Source organism: Carassius carassius, chromosome 23 (genome assembly GCF_963082965.1).
Source record: "Carassius carassius chromosome 23, fCarCar2.1, whole genome shotgun sequence".
NCBI classification, from domain to species: Eukaryota; Metazoa; Chordata; class Actinopteri; order Cypriniformes; family Cyprinidae; genus Carassius; species Carassius carassius.
In genome coordinates, this window is record NC_081777.1 from 21,233,399 (window position 1) to 21,253,051 (window position 19,653).

Consider the following 19,653-nt stretch of genomic DNA (forward strand, 5'->3'; position numbering starts at 1 on the left):
TGAACTAGTTCATGTAAAAAGTGAACTTTCCCAACACTGCCCGTACCACTCTTTCTCTCCCTTAAACTGAGTGATATATTTTGCAGATGCAGATAAGGCGATGGGTCATGCAGGTCTCTGCCAGGCTGCTCTCATGTCAACAGCCCTTGCAGACGTATGGTCACAGACCAGGTTATCAAAAAGCAGGAGGATGAGCCTGCCAGGTCAAAAGAGCATGTCATTTCCTCTATAAAAAAGACACTAATGATTCTCTCTGCCTGCTCCACACACATGATGTAACCAATCACTTCTGCAGTATGAGACATGTGGCAGGGTGGCATGACACTCTGTGTGTTGTTTGTGCTCAATATGATGGTTTACTCTGGAAGATAAATTGATCCTTAAACCATGATTTCAAAGGAAGTCCATTTACAAAATTTAAATTATTCACATACCATATTGTTTTAAACTTTACAAGGCATTGATATGTGCATCAGTCATGTGACATACTTTTATTTATATAATTTTTTTACATTATTTATTTTTTATAACATTTATTTTATGCTCGATTTTTTGTTTCAGATATATTGCAAAATATTATTGTAACTTAAAATAACTGTTCACTGTTTCAATGTATTTCAAATGTGATTTATTCCTTTGATGTAAAGCTGAATTTTCAGCAGCAATTACAGTCTTCAGTGTCATACAGAAATCATTCAGATATGCTGATTTTGTGCTCAATTATTATGTTATTATTGGTAATTAAATATGAATTCTAGTTCTTAATATTATCAATGGTGAAAACTGTTTATTTGAGATAGAAAACTTTTGTAACATTATAAATGTCTTTTTTGTAGCTTTTGATCAATCCTGAGTTAAAATGATTTCAGAAAGACACTACGTTGAAAACTGAAGTATATATTATACATTTTTCAGAATATTACCTATTTTTACTGTGTTTTTAATCAAATAAAAGTTTTGGTCGGCATATTCGAAAACATTTTAAAATCTTAATTATTCCAAACGTTTTGACCTGTAGTTTATTATATTATATAATTGCTTGACAGTTGTGGTAATGATTAAACTGTCAGAAATGAGAACACTTCTATTTTGTGTTCAAAGGAAAAAATAAAGTAGAATAGGTTTAAAATTACATTAGGTTGAGTAAATGATGTCAAAATATTCATTTTTGCAAAGAACCGTCTCTTTTATGCATGCAGCCTTGCTCGAAAAGAAAGAATTATAATGTTTCACTTCTAGGAGTTTAGCTCTAAACGCTGGAGGCAAATTAGCCCACTGTGCTCTGTTTCTTGTTAGACAGTTTTGTGATTGAAAACCAAATAGTTGAAAAACATGGCACCCATCTCCTGTGGTCCCGACTCATGCTTTTTTTCCCTCCCCCACCCTCTTGCTTTCTCTCTCTCTCATTAAAACGGTCACCAAGCTGCTCCCATGGGAGTAGTTTAAAAATAACACAAATTGCACTAGCACCACACATCAAATAGCCACCACTCCTTTTAACAAGGTTTGTTGCAGGTTTTCTCTCTCTGCTATTTGTATCGACTCTCTTTTAAGCCCAGGTACAAGAGCTAGTTTCTCGGAGTGGAGTTTTCCTTTTTAAAAAGCTAAAATAAAGAAAAAAAGTTTCATGTAAGTTTCATCTCAATCCAAAATTTAGATTAGATGACCAGAGACCAGGTCTGTGCCAATAATAATGGACAACAGCTCAAGGCTAACCGGAAATCATACAGAAAATACATTACAATACAACTGGATGAAATGTACTGTAGAGTAATATGCATCTTCTCATACATGAATTTATAAGCCCTTTCACACATACAGACTTTTCCGGAAAATTACCGGTAAATTGCCGTAAAGAGATCATGTGTGAACAGGATCTTTTCAAAAATACCGGTAAATTCGTTCCGGCATGAGAATTTACCGGTATGAGAAGTTGTAACATTACCAGTAAATTGCCGGAATTCTGCTGTGTGTGAATGCAGAAGGAAAATTACCGGTATGAGCACGTAAGAGTTCAGAACGCGGTGACGTAAGACCTCTACTCCGGGCCAATCATAACTATGTAACAGATCCTTTCTTCATAATCATAATTGTCTTGAGGACACAGGACATGAATATGGATTAAGAGGCTAATTTGCAAAATGACACTAATCTAAAATCAATTAGCAAATACATCTGAATTTTTTGCTGCAATTTAATTTGAATTACAATATAGAATTTACTAATATAATACCATGCAGAAATCATACTGGTTAGGCATTTGAGAACAAAAACCCCCCTAAACTTCTAATAAGCCTCACAAATGGGAATTATTTAAAAGATTATGCACAAGGCGGCACATTTCCATTGCCTTTCCTGGAATGTTTCTTCACGATCTGTCTTTTCAGCTGTCAGAAACGTGTGAGGACAGATGGTCAAGATCTTCAGTGCTGTGTAAAGCTATAATAGATATATATTTTATATTATGCAATGACGTACACCACCGTCCAAAATTTGGCGTCAGTATTTTTTTTTTCTTCTTTTGATAGAAAGTATTTTTTTTCTTTTGATAGAAAATATTATTTTTATTCAGCAAAGACACATTAATTTGATGAAAGTGACAGTTTAGGCATCTTTACATAGACTGTTTAATGCTGCTCAGAGGTGGCATGAATGCATTTACACACCAATTCGACTTTGTACTTTGACACAGAGCAGGCTTAATTTAGTCTGGCCTTTATGAGGCATTGGTTCTTTACACAAAATTTTGAGCAGGCAGAGAGCAACCTTAACTTGGCTGTGTAAAGACAGCTTTAGAATTATTCTAGAAGGATCATGTTACTAAAGACTGTCATAAATACTGCTGAAAATTCAGCTTTGAATCACATGAATAAATAACAATTTTAAAATATATCAAAATATAAAACATTTATTTTAAATTGTAAAAATAATTCACCATATTTCATATGTTTTACTGTATTTTTATTAAACAAATGCAACCTTGGCAAGCATAAGAAACTTATTTTCTTTCCAACCTTAATCTTTTGAGCTCTAGTGCAGGCGAGATGAATGAAACATTTATTTCAAAACATAGATAACAGAGTCTGAGTAACACATTCACATTAATGATTTAACATGGCATGATATAAATAAGATTAAACTCACCATCCTTATCAGCTCTGCGGAAAATCTGAAATCATACACAAATACAGAAATACAATATATTAATAACAATTATTATTCATTTTAAATTCACTTCATCATTAGAATTGAAGTCTCTAGGATTCTCTACAGTATAATCTCTTATAATAAACTTGACTGTTAACAGAAACCTGTTTGATTTCAGAACCGAACGTATTATTAAACAGCTGTCTAATCTTAAATGCACATACAACAATTATCTTTAGACACTGGCTGTAGAAAACTGAAGTACAAAAAAAAAGATGGATAGAAGTAATTATAAAAGCGCCTCTCTGTAAAGTTCAGTGTCAGTCAGCCTACTCAGAAAAGCTATTAAAGGAGACATTGATTCTATAGAAAGGCTGACTGCATTGCAATTGCATGAAATCTCGGCCTCTAACATGTTGCAATGATTAATCCTTACACTGCATTCAGAACACCACCAGCACAAATGACACTACAACCTTTAAGTTCTTTTTTTAATCAAGACTAAGAAATTTGTATATTGCTTGAACTTGTGAGAGATTGAGTAAGGTGCTTAAGTCTACAAGAGCAACTTGATCACACGGTCCAGTCAGATGTGAAATGGACCACTTAAGACTCTCCGGTAGCGGAGAAAATCACAGTCAATAGAATGTGCTGGGAAGCGTTACTCGCTACGGGCTAATTTTACAGCAGTCGATCCTTCCAGCCTTTCTCATTTTCTAAATAAATACAGTGAAGCGTGAATTGTTGTGATCAGATCATGTTGTCCATGCTGCACAAACAAGAATAGAGGTGCATGTTTATTATTGGACATGCATGTTTGTGTCTCGAAGGGGGAGCGTGTGTCGAACATCCCATATTGACAGCACACAATTTGATTTGCTTCAATAGAGTAATCACTTTCTGTTGACGGTCTAAATCACTTCTCAATGGGATGAGCCAGCTGCTTCATTCAATCCTGACAGCTAACAGTATTCCACCTGTCAGGATACTTCACCATCACAGAACAAACGCAAAAGCCACACAGAAGGGATAAATGGGCATTGGGACAACCACTGAAACATCTGCAACAGAACAACAATGAGGTTTTTTCATTCTTTTCAACTAGGCATATATTTCGCAACCATTTAAAGAGGAGAGTGACTGTGGGAACAGTGACATTAGCCATGTTCGATCAATACTGTAATGTATTTTACAAAGCGCTTGAGAAGCACTATTGGTATTCAATCTTCCTAGCCATTTTATATATCTTAAAGCAAAAGTGTCTGCAGCATTAACCGCCAGTAGCAGTTCTCGACTGGTGGGTCGTAACCCAAAAATTGGTTTGCTCAGACTTTGTGGATTGCAAAGAAGAAGAAAAACAACACAAATAATAAAACCAAGTATACTAAAAATACATAAAAATAAACTGGATTACAGATTAACAACTGGGATTATCAGATTCTATTGTTATTAAATTAAGGTTTACCTGCAACAAGGATAATAATGTGGGATTAATAATTGGCTGCCCAGAATATGAATCAAAACTTTGAGGTCAGAAGTATTGTTTATGTTTTTGGAAAAAAGTATTTTATGCTCATTGAGGCTTAATCAAAAATACTATAGGAATATTCTACTTGGTCAGAGGGGCTCACCTCTGCCTCAAATTGTTATAGAATTAGGTTTAGAATTTAGGTTTGTTTATAGTATGTCTGTTTTTGTATGAGTCTTTTAGTGTGTATATTTATGTTGTGAAACGGTGAAGATCTGAATAGAAACAATATTCAAATATTGTGAATTAATATTTTAATTTAAAATAACTGTAATAAAATGTAATTTATTCCTGTGATGGCAATGCTAAATTTTCAGCAGCTATTACTCCAGTCTTCAGTGTCACATGATCCTTTAGAAATCATTCTAATATGTTGATTTGCTGCCCAAGAAACATTTCTTGTTATTATAAATAACAATAATTATACTGCTTAATAATTTTGTAGAAACTGTAATACTTTTTTTTTTCAAGATTTTTAATTTTTTAAATGAACAATTTAATTCTTTACTATAATTTCTGACCTATTAATTTGTCCTTCATGAACAAAAGTATCAATTTCTTTCAAGAAAAACAAAATCTTACTGACCCCAAACGTTTGAATAGTAGTTTAAGTCATGTTAATAACTTTTGTGCCTATTTTGGACATTATGTTGGGATTTTTAATGGTATGGCATGGTTGTTTTATTAATAGTGGTCCATATTATACTTTAAAGAAACATCTTTTTTGTTTACTTTTGTACACAAAACCAAAACCAGCTGAGAACCACTAAACGACAGGATACAAAACTAGATCACAGCAACAGTAGCAGATAATACCAGATGGTTGAAAAAGTAAAAAGAGAAGTTGATAGTGTTAACATTTGTAAAAAATAAAAACAGAACCACCATTAGCTGGGAGTTACATCACACTTTCTTCATTGTGATTGTCTGCTTGAAGAGTTTGAGAATCAAGCAGATGCACTAAAGGTATGAGGTATTTATATGGTCTGACAATATGAAGTCACTTAATGTAGGTGACCCAGTTTGTTTGCACCTCAGAAGATATATCTCTGTATGACAGGAAAAGGGGACAGCCACCAAAAGATCTAGTGCAATGTGAACTACAAAGCTACAAGTTGATAAAAGACAGGGAGAAACAAAATAATTACTACAGTTAATATACGTAGACATATTCACGGTTAATATGTCTATGAATACAAAAAATAAACTGCTTGGAAAAATACACAGAGGAGAAACCAGCTACAAAACAAAGAACAGCTAGAGCAAATGAACCAAATTACCATCTATCCAGAACAATAATCAAATCAAATACTGCAACTGGACCAAATCCAGACAACACAGGATAAAATAAGGCTCTGCTTTACGACAATTAAGCTTGTTCCCAAATTTCCTCTTTGGCCCATGAAACCTAAAAGACTCTTTAATAACACACAGTCTTTGTGTTTATAAAAGAAGATGGAACAAAGAAAGAGAGAACGAGGTGTTAGGCAAAAGGAGATAAAGATTTATAAAGAATGGAGAGAGTGTGACTCAACGAATGGACTTGTTTAATAGGCACTAATATGTGGACTCAAATTTAGACTTGCTAAGTCAATTGGATTGATTCTCCATGCTTTGGCTCAAATCCAGTTCGCTGAACAAATGTCAAATATATTTGTATTTTGAAGTTCAAATCAATAGTGCAATGAAGTCTTTAGTACTGTAAATGTCATGTGTGGTGACCATTTGATCATCTGTTCTCACACATCCAGCATCCTCACTTTTAAAGCGTGAACTAGAGCGCTACTGCAATTTAGTGCACAGCATTCAACCCCAGTGGAAAAGAAATGTTAAAAAAACATTAAATTCACTTAATTACTCCCTTAAGCCAGATGAGGTCTGGGACCTGAGACATGATGATGGAAGAATTAAATATAGTGAACTGTGAAACACACTTAGCCTTCTTCACGACAGCTTGTTAGTGCTCCACTTTTCACTGTCAGGTTTGGGAGAGCCGTGCTGAGAGAATTCAACACACCCTGAATCCATAACCGGTCTAGCTGGTGAATCGAAGGCTTTCTGAAATGCAAACGGGGGTCTTTACAACTGCATGCTGGATGGCGCTTTATGGCTCTGTTGTTCACCAGTGCCGTTATAAAGCTCGGTCAGGGCTGATGGCTGATCCTGGAACAGACGTGGCAGCAGACGTGTTATTTGGAAGAGATAGATTGAGTTAAGAAATGGATTTCTCTTACAAAGCATTGGGGGAAATCAATTCCCCTACAAGCACCTGCGCTCCGTACCGAAGTCTCCGGGAGAAATCTTGTGCACATGCTCAATCTCCATAAAAGACAAATTATCTACAGCACCTCATTATCTGCTTAACCCCTCCCTTATGCATTTCCTCCACATTCACTTGTGTATTTATACTAGGGTGCCTCTGGTCTTTTTCTAAGGTTTTAAATTAGTTTTTGTGCCCTCTACTTTATAGTCTGGTTACCTGAGACTGTATCTGGGTCTAGGACTGAACTACTTATCACTCTCTTAAATGTTTTAACTTCTCCCCCTAAAAGCAATGTCGAAATCTCAAGAGGTTTGACCATCAGATACACATAATTATCCAGCACCGATGAACAATACTGAGGCAATACTTTGACCTACTAAATCAATACTGCTGAGACCTCGCCACAGCAGCCAACCACAAAGCATAACTGGCTGGGCTCACAGGAGAAGCGCAATAAATTATTTAGATTCAAGTATGCTTCTCGGAGACACGGCCCTAAAATCTGTGCGAAAGAACTGTTGTGTAACCTTAAGGTGTTGAAAGGTTCAGCTGGATGTTTCATTGCTGTTTCATACCAGAGAATCTAGAGTATGTTTAGATTATTTTACAGTTATAGGTGGATTATCAATGCACATATCAAAAGCTCAACAGTATGTCAATATGACTGTGTGTGTACGTGTCCTATTATGGTGGTAAGTACCTTGTCACATCCTGAACGGTGTTATTTTGCAATACTCTCCATCTGGCTGTAGGTACATTATCCCACTTATTATTATCAATATTTGCGAAGAAATATTGATTTGAGTTTACGCTACATTGTCAGTTATTATAGATTATATTAAAGCTTCCACTAAGAAAAGCAGTTCATTACATATAGCTACATTATAACACTGCAACAATATATTATACTAAAAGTACCTGTTTTTATAGATATCTATAGCACAATACAGGCTATAATTTCGTTTATCATACAAAAATTGATTGCCCACGATTAGCCATTCAGAATTAAGTACCCCACAAAATCGTGTTATAAAGTAGGCTATATTACACAGGGATGATAGTTAAGTGTCAAATTATGCAAAATGGCTGTATTGGATAAAAAGTTAAGTAGGTCGATGTCAAAAATTAATAAATGCTGTAATCGAGAATCAAAGGTTGGCGAGTTATCAATTCGATATTGTCTTATAATGGGATTACTCAACACCATTCTGGAGCTGTTTAATTAATTAAGCCAATTAAATAAAGTTTGTAAACGAGTGCATGCATTTCATATCTCTTTCAACATGCTGCATTAATAAAATATCAAACACCTACATCCAAAATGACAGAGATGCCCTTTCGGGGCTCCGGTGCAAAGAACTGCTCCTGAGCCACCGCCGCCTCCTCCTTCTCATATTCCCGAGTAGAGATGCTTTTATTGTCGCTCATCTTGGTGACTATCCAGCGGACGAGCCCGTCAATTCCACCGGGCTGAGTGCCGCTGTTACCGGACTGTGCAGCCGTCGCTGTCTCGCTGTCCTGAGCCCCGGGTTTGGGCTGGTCTTTGCTGTCCTGTGCCCGGAGTTTGGCTTGTTCTTTGTGGAGCAGTTTTTGGACACCGTCCCTGCAGTAGCGCGCTGCTTGTTCACACATCCTTTTGCCGCGGAGCGTTCATGCTGCGCGCTATGGGGGCGATCCCTCCTCCTCTATGACATCAGCAGCAGCAGATCCCCAAAACTCACCCCTCCTGTCACACCTAATTGGAGCAGTTCAATAAATGCCATCCATTAAGTTCAGACGCAGAAAAATGAACTAGCAAAGCATTATTTAAACTTTAGAGAGAGAGAGAGAGAAGCTAATAAAGTAGAAATCAATGTTAATGCCCATTGATCCCAACTTTTGAATAAACTATTCTAATGTTGTTTAGGTCTATTTTTGTTTTTTTTAAAGTAACTCTCAGTCGTAGTTATTTAGATCTAGCATTCGTGGATATCCCTTTCGAAAAGTACCATGGTTTTATTATAGTAAAAGTGTACTCTGCTATGTTTTTGGAAGATTGATTGCCATACTGTATGTTTAACCATATTTTTTTTACAAATAGCCTACCATGTTTGGTTAGTGTAGCAAAAATATGGTTAACTATGATTTTTTATTTTTATATATTTTTTTGTTTTATTTTTGTAAAACCATGGTTAATGATCTGTACAGTCTAACTGTAATAGAACAAAACTCCCAATATAATCCGTTTATACAAGTATCCCACACTATAGCTACAGTTCTGTATATGCACAATTACAATAATTAATGTATCAGCGGCTGATACATTTTACTAAAGATTATTTATTGGAATTGTGCATCTATACAGAACAATTGTAGCTATATATAAGATATAAACAATCAGCCATATGTTATCTGTAAAGGTTCAATTCAGTGCAAGCTATAATCGACACAGTTAATATTTAAATTATTTAAGTAATATTTAAATCTTTATTAAAGTGATACACATATGACTGAATTTGTCATGCTTTATAAACATAGTGGCCGAATTGCAGTGCAAATGCAACTTCTGCTTGCATCCATTAGGTGACAGTTAAAATAAATACACGCTACTATTACTCAAAAAACATCTTTTATTAAGACCCCCTAACCTTTTGTTTGGACTTTCAAAACGTTCAAACCTTAAATCTGACCTCACTAAACCCACTCATGTTGAATGAGCATTTATACTAGGGGTCCCCAGACTCAGTCCTGGAAGGCCGGTGTCCCGCAGAGTTTAGCTCCAACCCCAAGTAGACACACCTGAATCAGTTAATCAAGCTCTTACTAGGCATACTAGAAACTTCCCAGCAGGTCTGTTAAGGCAAGTTGGAGCTAAACTCTGCAGGACACAGCCCCTCTAGGACCATATTTGGGCACCTCTGATCTATACAGTCTGCTGTCTGTTGTTTAAGTCAACAACCAGAATTTGTATCACGTCAGAAAAGAACAGCAGCTTGGCAATTTTTGGGGTGGGTACCCCATCACTTAAAAAATCTCTCATTACCTCACTGTCTCTATAACGGTCTGAAATGACCTTTGAGAGTTGAAAGACTGCTGAAAGGCTCCCCGGTCCTGCCCTTTAGGAGGGGTGATTAAGTCATCCCAGCTAAAAGGGCCTTTATTTAATTGGCACCATGTACAACCCCCCTACAGTTTGCGTTCCTATAGTGAGGCATTTAGGCAAACAGAAAAAAAAGTGATTGGATGCATCTCTTTAATGTAGGGCAACTCACAGCAACCTGTTACTCCTTCTTCACCACAGAGGGTGCTAAGATAATTACAACAAGCAGTAATCCCTTGTCTTTGGACATGCTCAGCCAGTTTGTGCGTAGCACTGACAGGCCTCTATTTTCAGCACGTAAACAAACTCAGTGGTATATCAAGAAATGAGCAGGGGATAAAATGACACTACTGAACGTTTTTTCTGGTTCCTCTGCATCTGAGGTTGGATACACAGACAGACTGTTACTCTGTACACTTTAAAAAAATTATAGCCTGAATGCATTGTTAGTCGCTTTGGATAAGAGCGCTTGATAAATGTAAATAATGCTTAGGTGATTATAAAAAATATTTAAACTCTATTTTTAAATATTTAAAATGCATGATACTATACTATATAAAAAGCTGGTAGAATAAAAGAAAATAATGAAAAAGTATATTCGTTATTTCAATGAACACATTTTTTCAATAGTTTTAGTTGACAATAACAAAAAGTTTAACTAGATATATAATATCAACCTGCATATCCTTGCATTCATTCACCCACCCACTTTGTCTTTCTGAGATCTGAACCTGGCTAGAAAATGCATACAGGAAGGCTTGGCACGGAAAATTAGAGATAAATGCAAGAGATTTCACACACATTCATTCTGTAAATGAGTATGAAACAAGCAACACATAATATGCACAAATACACGCACATACAATCAAATAACTGTATCGGAGTCATGAACCTAGAGGGAGTGTACCTCCTATCATGCCTAAGTAGATGGAACATGTTAAAGGTGATGTAGGAGCAACAAGTGCACCTCCTGGTGGACTAAAAAAAGAGCAGCCAGGAGCAACAGCAGTTAACTTGAGTGCTGCAGAAATTTTTATTAATTTTTTTCTGTTCATTTTCAGTTTTTACAATAAATTTGTATTTTGTTAAAAATAGCATATTTCTTAAAACTGAAAGACTGAACAAATAAATGAAAACTTTTTTTTAATTAAGAACTTTGCCCAAGAATCCTACTATATTTAAAAAACAAAACAAAAACAATATTCAATAAAGTTTTAGCCATTTTTAACCACTACCATGAATTATTTTATCCAAAGAACAGCATTGTTCTTTCTTCATGATGTTCTTTTCTCTGAAGGAAGCTCTGGACAGTAACCTTTCAAGTAGTAAACCCAGAAGATGCCCTGTCCATGGCCCTCCATTCGTGGGCAAGAGATTGTCAGCTTTCCATGACATGGGCCTCTGGAGCCCGTAGGAGGGCTGTCAAATATAACCTGTATGTGCTGCGTTTTTTGAGGTAAAATAGTCTCAGCACCCTTGACAGTGAAGGCAGGGTTGTCCACCTGGAAGGAGAATGTGGTGGTCTGTTGAAAGACATTTTTAAAGGAAATCGAGACACTGGAACCTGAGCTGATGATGAGGGGACCCTGAGCTTTAGGTGGGGTGCAGGTGCCATACAGAGGGAAGACGTACTCCCCTCCAAAGTCTGAGGAGATGGTGAGCAGGCTTTGGATGTCTCCCACCTGGCAAGGCTCGAAATACACTGTCACACTGATATCTGAGCCAGTTTGGTTTCCCGCTGCTGCTTTAACATTCTTTTCCACAGTGAAGTTTGGGTTGTCCGTCTGAATTAGAAACACGATTTGAATGTAATGTTTATACCAAAGACATTAGAATTTAAGCTGCTAATATCATTCCAAATCATGACTTTCTTTCTTTGTGTGAAAAAATAAATAAATAAAAAATGTCAATACAGTGAAATTATTGTGGTTCAATGTTATTTTAGACAAAACCAATTGAAATATTCATGTATTTTATCACAAAATCGGCTAGATAATAATGGGAAAATAGGGCTCCTACCTTGCATATGTATTCGGTCTTGACACGAGAAAAGTTGGTGAACTTAGCTATGACACTGTGTTTGCTGCCAAGTGGTGCTCTGAAATATAGAGGCTTCTCAAAGGGGGCAGGCAGGGCCTTCAGTTGAAGCTCATAAAAGAAGTGTCCGAGTTCAGTAGCGTACATCACCAGCCGGGCTGTGGATTCTCCCTCACACAGAGGCTGATATTCAAAAGTCAATGTAACCTAAGCAATAAAAAAACAACACTCTTAAAAAAAGTAATTTAATACGAGGGTCACCACAGGGTTCTTCATTTGCCTTTATAGACAATTTTTTTTCCTTTTAATTTTTAAATCATTTTAAAGGGAAATCACACGTTAAAGGGATAGTACACCTAAAAATGAAATTTCTGTAATCATTTACTCACCATCATATCAACCAAACCTTTATGACTTTCTTTCTTCAAGGTTTGGTTATCAAAAAAAAAAAAAAAAAGCTACAGGAACAATACAGCTTTAATGGAAACAAATTTTTAATTCAATTTTTTATTTATTTTTTGGATGCATAAATGCTTCAAAATTGTATATTCGATTACTTAGAAGTAGATTTATTAACAGTTTGCACCAGTGTAAACCCTTTTGTTGGCATAAAAAAATATACTGTCAGAATTCACTAAAGACACGCAGGAAAAATTAGTACCAAAAAGGCATAGAGAAAGTTATTCTGTGGCTGACCTTATTGCATATGTATTTGTAAGAGTTTTTCTTTCAAAAACAAAATTTATGGGAGTATTTAAACAAATCATGCAACGTGATTTACTAAAATTTGCAGTAGTCACTTTACTGGTATTTTCACCATTATTTAATGCCCTAAGTAGCATGTTTTAACTAATTTTGCATCTTAGTTCATTTCCCACACCCGATCAGTCAGTAGATCACCCACTGAACTTTCCACTCCCTTCCGCGCCTATATGTGACTGCAGTCTCAAGCTAATATGTGACACTGGACCACAAAAACAGTCATAAGGGCAATTTCTTGAAATTGAGATGTATACATCATCTGAAAGCTGAATAATTAAGCTATCCTTTGATATATGGTTTGTTAGGACAGTACAATATTTGATCAAGATACAACAATTTGAATATCTGGAATCTGAGGGTGCAAAAAATACTGAGAAAATCACCTTTAAAGTTGTCCAAATGAAGTTCTTAGCAATGCATTACAAAAATTAGGTTTTGGTATATTTAAGGTAGGAAATTTATTAAATATCTTCATGGAATATGATCTTTACTTAATATCCAAATGATTTTTGGCATAAAAGGAAAATCAATAATTTTGACCCATACAATGTTTTTTTGGGCTATTGCTACAAATATACGCCAGTAACTTAAGAGTCCAGGGTCACATATATATATCTACAGCTCTGTGTTTTTGAAAGCTCATCTACCTTAGACTGAGCAGGCACAAGGAACTGTGGAGGAATGCAGATGTCTGCATTCTGGCACTCTGCAGAGAACGACACATCCACAAGAAGTGGGTTCTCCACCTCCACGGACCCTGACGTCATCTGCCTCACTCGGGTCGCCATTTCTATAGTGCTGATCACTCCTGGAGCCATTGCTTTGAAGTTGAGATTATAGAAGAGGTACTCGCCTGTTGTCTCGTTCTTGAAAGTCACCTGTGTAAGTAAGCAACATGATGATGTTTTATGGGCCATAAATTTATTTTATAACCAAAGTAGTCTGTATTTTCGAATTTTTATGGGTGCATGATGGCACTTGCTTTAGCATTGTACTGGCCCTCTTTATAAGTAAAGAAGGAGAGTGTGTAATTCTTTGTATCTAGTGCAGACACATCAATGTATTCCAGGCCCTTCAGGGAAACAATGCCATCTGAACGATCTGGTTTGATGAGCTCCATCACAGCACGGAACCTACACAACAGGATATAAATCACAGAATGATAAAACATAAATTATGCTAAGCAGAATATAATCTGCAACTGAGGCTTAATGTCAATGAAAGATTTTACGATCATTACAAAGCATCTACCAAGAGGCACTGTATGTGTGGCTTTTTTATGAGTATTTTTCATGATTAACAATGTTTATGCATGTGCAATAACGGTACGTTTATGGGTAATGAAACAAGATTATGACAAAAAAAAAATGTATTAAACAGGTTAATAGTGCATTTTGCATGTCGTGTCAAATAATATAATATCTATTAGTGAACTCTAGCATCATTATCTATTGATTTTGCACTAAATTTTAATTGACTGAAATTGTTTTTGTTTTTAAACAAATCATTTCATGACTGTGAAATATTGTATTGTGATTATTACATTTGCATTTATATGTTTCTTGTAGATGAGGTACCTCTGAGGTCTGGGCAGCCAGTTGTGGACAGATACTGTCTGTGTGTGGTGGCTCTTGCATTTGATCTCTTCGGTTATTGTGCCTTCAGCCTTCGGTGGCTCAGATGTGCCATGCAATATGTACAGTATTCCACTGCCATCAGGAAAAGAGAAGAAAACGGAGCCCTGCAGCACAGCAAAGGGAGGTGGCATTAACAATGCAAAATAGCATATAGTTTTTTTATTATTATTATTGAACTGAAATAGTTTTTTTTATAATGGCTATTTGCAACCTTGTTTTATTTTGACTGAACAATTGTTTCAAAAAGAATTACTTGAAATAGTCTTGTGGAGAGAGTGTCATACCTCATGCCTTTCCCCGTCTGCAGTCATGACCAGTGGCTTGTATGTGATCTCATAGGTGTTCTGCTGCAGGGGCTCAATGAGGAGAGTGGGCGGCCCGCTCCAGTGCTCTCCCTCTATGACACATTTCAGAGTCCAGCGCTGGTTAATGCGGTTGGGTAGAGCAAGAGACTGAGTACACTGACAGCGCACCTGACACACAAAATTCACCACCTGCTCACACAAAAGAGAAAGGAAGCCAGAAAAAGACAGTGACACAATGAATTAGCCTTGCTTTTGAACTTCAGCATTTCATCAGCACATCTAATATTAGCAAACATGCAAGGTTTCAGTGCTCACTATTGGAAATTCTGACATGCTGTAACATTCAGACTTTCAGTGTTTTCTTCTGTCTCTGCAACAGCTTACCTCTGTTGCAACTGTAGGGACAATGCAGGAGCCAGTGAGGGTGAGCTTTAATGGTTTGCCCCCTTCTATAGTACAGCAGAGATTATCATAGCGCAGATCTTGACTCAGCTCGGTAGGGCCAAAAGTCACTTCAAGGGATACTTCCATTCCTGGAGTGATGTAGCCCTCAGCAGGGAAAATGATGAAATCTGGAGCAAAACTCTTTACATCCCATTTGAATCTGAAGAGAACATGGAAAAGCCATGTAATAGCATTGTCACTCAGATTCATTCATTTACAGAACCCGCTACATATTTTAGATGCAACCATTCACTGAATTGTAAGGTTTTGCATTGTGTACCTTGCACCAATGTCTCCTGTGTTCTGCATTATAATGCGACGGGTGGCTTGGCAGCGTTGGACAACAGCTCCAAACTGCAGGTAGTCAGTGTCCAGTCTGACCTCCACTCCCTGACAACATCCCTTCATGACCAGCAGGGGGCGAACAGCACCTAAACACTCCAGCTGCAGCTCTTCAGTGAAAGGAGGTGTGCGCTGTTCAGGAGAAAAGAGAAGCTCCACCACACAGCGGCCACCCCCCTCTTTTAGTGTCACCTCCCCTTCTGGACGCACTGACAAGATCTGTAAAAACACAATGATTTTTTTATGTAATGTATGCAGTGCAGTGGAATGCATGCATTTATTCACTACATTCAGGTCCAAATTTCTATTTTTGAAACAAATGCTGTTCATTTGAACTTTGTATTCTCCAAAGAATCATGAAAAAAATGCAACATTGGTAATAAGAAATAATTCTTGATTACTAAATCAACACATTAGAAATATTTCTGGAGGATCATGTGAAACTTCTGTCAAAAACATAAAAAAACAAAAAGTGACTTATAAGAAAGAAAGCAAGTGTACGTGTGTTACCATGGAGTCTTGAAGAAGGTTATCAGAGTGTCTGCGAAGACTAAAAGTCAGGGAAGCGTGGCTGTTGTTTACCAGAGGGATCAATTTCCGACTCTGTTGGCCAATCTGCAGAGCTCCAAAACTGACCACCTTGTGAGCTGAGTCCTCCAAATGAATCTAAGACAAAAAAGGGGAGGATGAATATCTATTTCACCAGGATGTAGACATGTAGGTTTATTCAAAACTCAAACATTTGTCACCTTCATCTCAACACCCTGTCCCAGGATCTCCACCACTTGTTTGGCACACATGTTCATCTCAAAAACTACCTTCTCACGGTAACGAGTTGCTTTGCGTGGGTAGAACGAGAAGAGAACCTCGACGAAGCCGCCAGGAGAAAGGACTTGAGGGGTAAAGCTGACCTCCAAGACAGGTGTGTTGGAGAACAAGCAATCTAGACTGAATAAATACAATCGTATTATAAAAACAAACCATGAAACTTTGCTTTACACACATTAAAATGCAAATATAAAGTTTTTTTTTACCTGATTTCCCTGCTGCTTCTGTTGCTAATCACCAGTGTGTGTGTAACAGGTACCATACCAACACAATATATGAAATGCCTTCCAAAGTTGTGCTTTAGGGAAGAAAATTCCAGATCTGGAGCCACAGCCGAGCCCTTTATTGTGCAACAGAATACCGGCCCATTCTTTACCTACAAACAGTGGAAAGAAAAAATTGAATGCAGAAAAAGAAAAATGATGTAAATAATATTCTGTTCAATAAGAAGGATAGAAAGGACATAAAGTTATGTACAGGGTCTACCTTAACAGAAAAAGTCAGATCTTTGAGCGCACATTTCCGCTGAGGGCAAAAGGTCAAGATGCAGGAACTCTGTCCAGCTACAGCCACTGTGTCCAATTTAGGTTCCACCTGCAGGTGGGGCTGCAGCGCTGCCGGCCCAGACAGATCATACTCAACATCTAAACTGAATTTCCCAGGATTAGAGACCACAAATGTACATGTGGATTTATCGTTTAGCTCCACCTATTTAGGGAACAGATAACAGGAAGTGACAGAAAGCTTGATCTAAACGTTTTGTGCTGGAACTCTGCCAAAGGCAAAATCTCTGCCAAACCCAACATACTGGAATGCACACGAACCAAGGGTGCATAAATAACTTCACATAAATTTGAACCTGTTTGAAGTCCACAGGATGGATCTGGTTTGATGAGAGCTCTGTGATGGATCCCTCGGGGCTCTCATATCGAACATGAGCATTCATGCTGTAACACTCTCCCTTCACATTCATGGTCAACGGCTGGAGCTTCCTCCGTATTGTCACTACTAGATTAAAAGCCACATCTCCTTCCCGAGTGGGAGTGATCCGTATGACCAATGGGATCCTGTCAGAGGCAGAGGCATATGTTAAGAAGTGTGACAAGATTAGAGTTCAAATTCAAGATTGTTATATATTTTTTTTACTCAAAGAGGATATGATTGTGTCATGTCTTAGACTTTATATGAGTGAAATAACATACTTATCTTTAGGTGGAACTGTTCCCTCCATAGGCTCTAGCACCAAGCTGTCCTGGTAGCCCTCAGAGTGGCACGAAGACTCTTGAACCATAAAATGGAATGGTTGATCTTCTCTGTTCACCACAAACACAGTCTGATGAGCTTCAAAACCTGCACACAAAAGCACATGGACACTCCTATTGAAAAGACTGGCATGTGTTACCAATAACATCATTAAAAAATAGATAATTGTCCATTTTCTTTATATCTAAACCAGTTCCTCACATTTCAGTGATAGCTGTCATAATCTGCATAAAGTCTCAGTGCCTTTTGTCCATACATTGAAAGTCAATAGGATCCTGTGTTGTTCATTGTATGGACAAAAACGGCAGAAACACTCATTGGAATAACTTCTGTTGTGTTCCACAGAAAAATTAAACCAATACAAGTTTTGGAACAGCATGAGTGTGAGTAAATGATGACAAAGTTTATTTTTGGGATAACTATTCTCTTAACATGGTAGAATCAAGCATTTTATTAAAACCTCACCTAGTAGCAAACTGCCCAGATTAAGGTGGGCTCGATCAATATAGACAACAGGCTCATTAGCAGTGCCCACTAGCAGAAAGGGCAAAGACAAGTTGTGCTCAGGGATTGAGAAGGTCCAGAAGGATTCCATTAAATCTAGGTTGAGAACCTGGTACTCAAATGAGACCTGAAAACAGAGATTAAAATTTAATATCGATTCATGTCTGAAAAGAAGAATATCTGCAACATGACTTGTTAAAATCTCAGACAAAACACCTTCACTTCTTTCCCCGGCTCAATGGAATTGTTTGGTGTAAGGCAGCTGAAAGAAGATTCGCCCAAGTCCTCACATCTCCAGATGAAAGAGTATGGCTTGTTTGTAGGATTAATAACACCAAATTCCCTGAGAGATAATAATGCGGTCATTATTTGTGTTATGCAATAATAAATCACCCATATTTTAAATCAGGAACAAGTCTGTCAGAATCCTGTTTAGATATAGTACACAGAATGTATATTGTTAGGAACAAGTCAAGTGTCACTGTAGACTGGAGAAATGAATACTGAAATTTCAGCTGTCACATAGGTAAAAGACATTGAAAATATTATAAAACAAAACTGTTTTTATTTAATAGCATTTTTCAACACTACTGTATACTTGTAAGTATGATCAAATACATGCACACTACAGTATATGTATATTTATAAATATATATAATTTAAGTGTATAAAATATAGGATAGTATATAGAAATATACATTATATGCATATTATATTCATTTGCAATATAAACAACGTGACTTCAATCAAAGTCAGAACTATTTAATGAAATGTTTTACCTGCAGACAATCATGCCAATACCCACTGAGGTGAACTCTATAACTCTGGTATTGGGGTCCACAGTGAGGGGACTGTGGGGCTCAGGGTTCCGCCTGTTTCCAGTGAGGTAGTCCGAATCCTTTAGGTGGAAATGACAGTATGGCAGCAAACTGCGACCAATTACGGTGATCACTGGACTCTGCTGATCCTTCAGATTAGCGATGCTACAAATTAAAAATCTAAAGTTTAGAACTGAGCAAAAAGTCATAATCAGCAAACAAATTCACCTCTGAGAGTCTGACCTGCAGATCAAACTGGCCTTAAACTCAGCTACTTCCAGAGGGGAGAACCGGATGTGGAAAGTTTGACTCGCTCCTGGGCTGATAAACCCTACGTCAGATTCAACACTGAAGGGAGGAAGCTCTGGGTCTCCTAGTAGTAGAGAGGACACACTCTGCAGAGAGCTCGCTGGTCTTTCTGGTGTCCTACTCCCTTGAGCCGAGCGGGAAGTCCTACCTGATCCGTCAAATATATTAATGCAGTTTTTTTTCTTGTTTTGATTTCTTGCATCAAATGAAAATGTAAAACATACTTCTGTGGTACATCAGACCACAAACATTTTAAAGCTGAAGGTTTACCTCCATGTTCAAAGCATGCAGTCTTTCCATATGTCTCCATCAGAACCTGCCAGGAATACTCCAGTTTAACACTGCCTTTGTTCTCCATCTGGAGGCTAAAAAAACATAACATGAATT

General features: G+C 37.2%; 2 protein-coding genes across 5 annotated transcripts in view; both read right to left on the reverse strand.

Moving 5' to 3' along the window:
• The window catches only part of LOC132101472 (N-terminal EF-hand calcium-binding protein 2-like), a 99,019-nt gene extending 90,397 nt beyond the window's left edge, over positions 1 to 8,622 (reverse strand). For 2 of the 4 annotated variants that reach the window (XM_059506471.1, XM_059506472.1), the window contains exons 1-2: positions 8,253 to 8,621; positions 3,145 to 3,169 (exon numbers count right to left, since the gene is read on the reverse strand). In XM_059506471.1, the coding sequence (XP_059362454.1) occupies positions 3,145 to 3,169; positions 8,253 to 8,570 (343 nt within the window). In that variant the 5' untranslated portion in view covers positions 8,571 to 8,621. Of the gene's footprint in view, positions 1 to 3,144; positions 3,170 to 8,252 lie in introns of all 4 variants that reach the window. The other 2 variants (XM_059506473.1, XM_059506470.1) reach the window with 2 other exon arrangements.
• A 2,404-nt stretch (positions 8,623 to 11,026) lies between these two features.
• Positions 11,027 to 19,653, reverse strand: part of hydin (HYDIN axonemal central pair apparatus protein) — a 73,703-nt gene continuing 65,076 nt past the window's right edge. The window contains exons 63-81 of the mRNA XM_059506475.1: positions 19,537 to 19,631; positions 19,201 to 19,414; positions 18,919 to 19,122; positions 18,356 to 18,482; positions 18,101 to 18,266; positions 17,575 to 17,722; positions 17,232 to 17,439; positions 16,859 to 17,080; positions 16,579 to 16,748; positions 16,294 to 16,492; positions 16,055 to 16,210; positions 15,483 to 15,763; positions 15,143 to 15,362; positions 14,738 to 14,947; positions 14,394 to 14,557; positions 13,799 to 13,949; positions 13,464 to 13,694; positions 12,037 to 12,261; positions 11,027 to 11,801 (exon numbers count right to left, since the gene is read on the reverse strand). Coding sequence (XP_059362458.1) covers positions 11,292 to 11,801; positions 12,037 to 12,261; positions 13,464 to 13,694; positions 13,799 to 13,949; positions 14,394 to 14,557; positions 14,738 to 14,947; positions 15,143 to 15,362; positions 15,483 to 15,763; positions 16,055 to 16,210; positions 16,294 to 16,492; positions 16,579 to 16,748; positions 16,859 to 17,080; positions 17,232 to 17,439; positions 17,575 to 17,722; positions 18,101 to 18,266; positions 18,356 to 18,482; positions 18,919 to 19,122; positions 19,201 to 19,414; positions 19,537 to 19,631 — 3,901 coding nt within the window. The 3' untranslated portion in view covers positions 11,027 to 11,291. The remainder of the gene's footprint in view (positions 11,802 to 12,036; positions 12,262 to 13,463; positions 13,695 to 13,798; positions 13,950 to 14,393; positions 14,558 to 14,737; positions 14,948 to 15,142; positions 15,363 to 15,482; positions 15,764 to 16,054; positions 16,211 to 16,293; positions 16,493 to 16,578; positions 16,749 to 16,858; positions 17,081 to 17,231; positions 17,440 to 17,574; positions 17,723 to 18,100; positions 18,267 to 18,355; positions 18,483 to 18,918; positions 19,123 to 19,200; positions 19,415 to 19,536; positions 19,632 to 19,653) is intronic.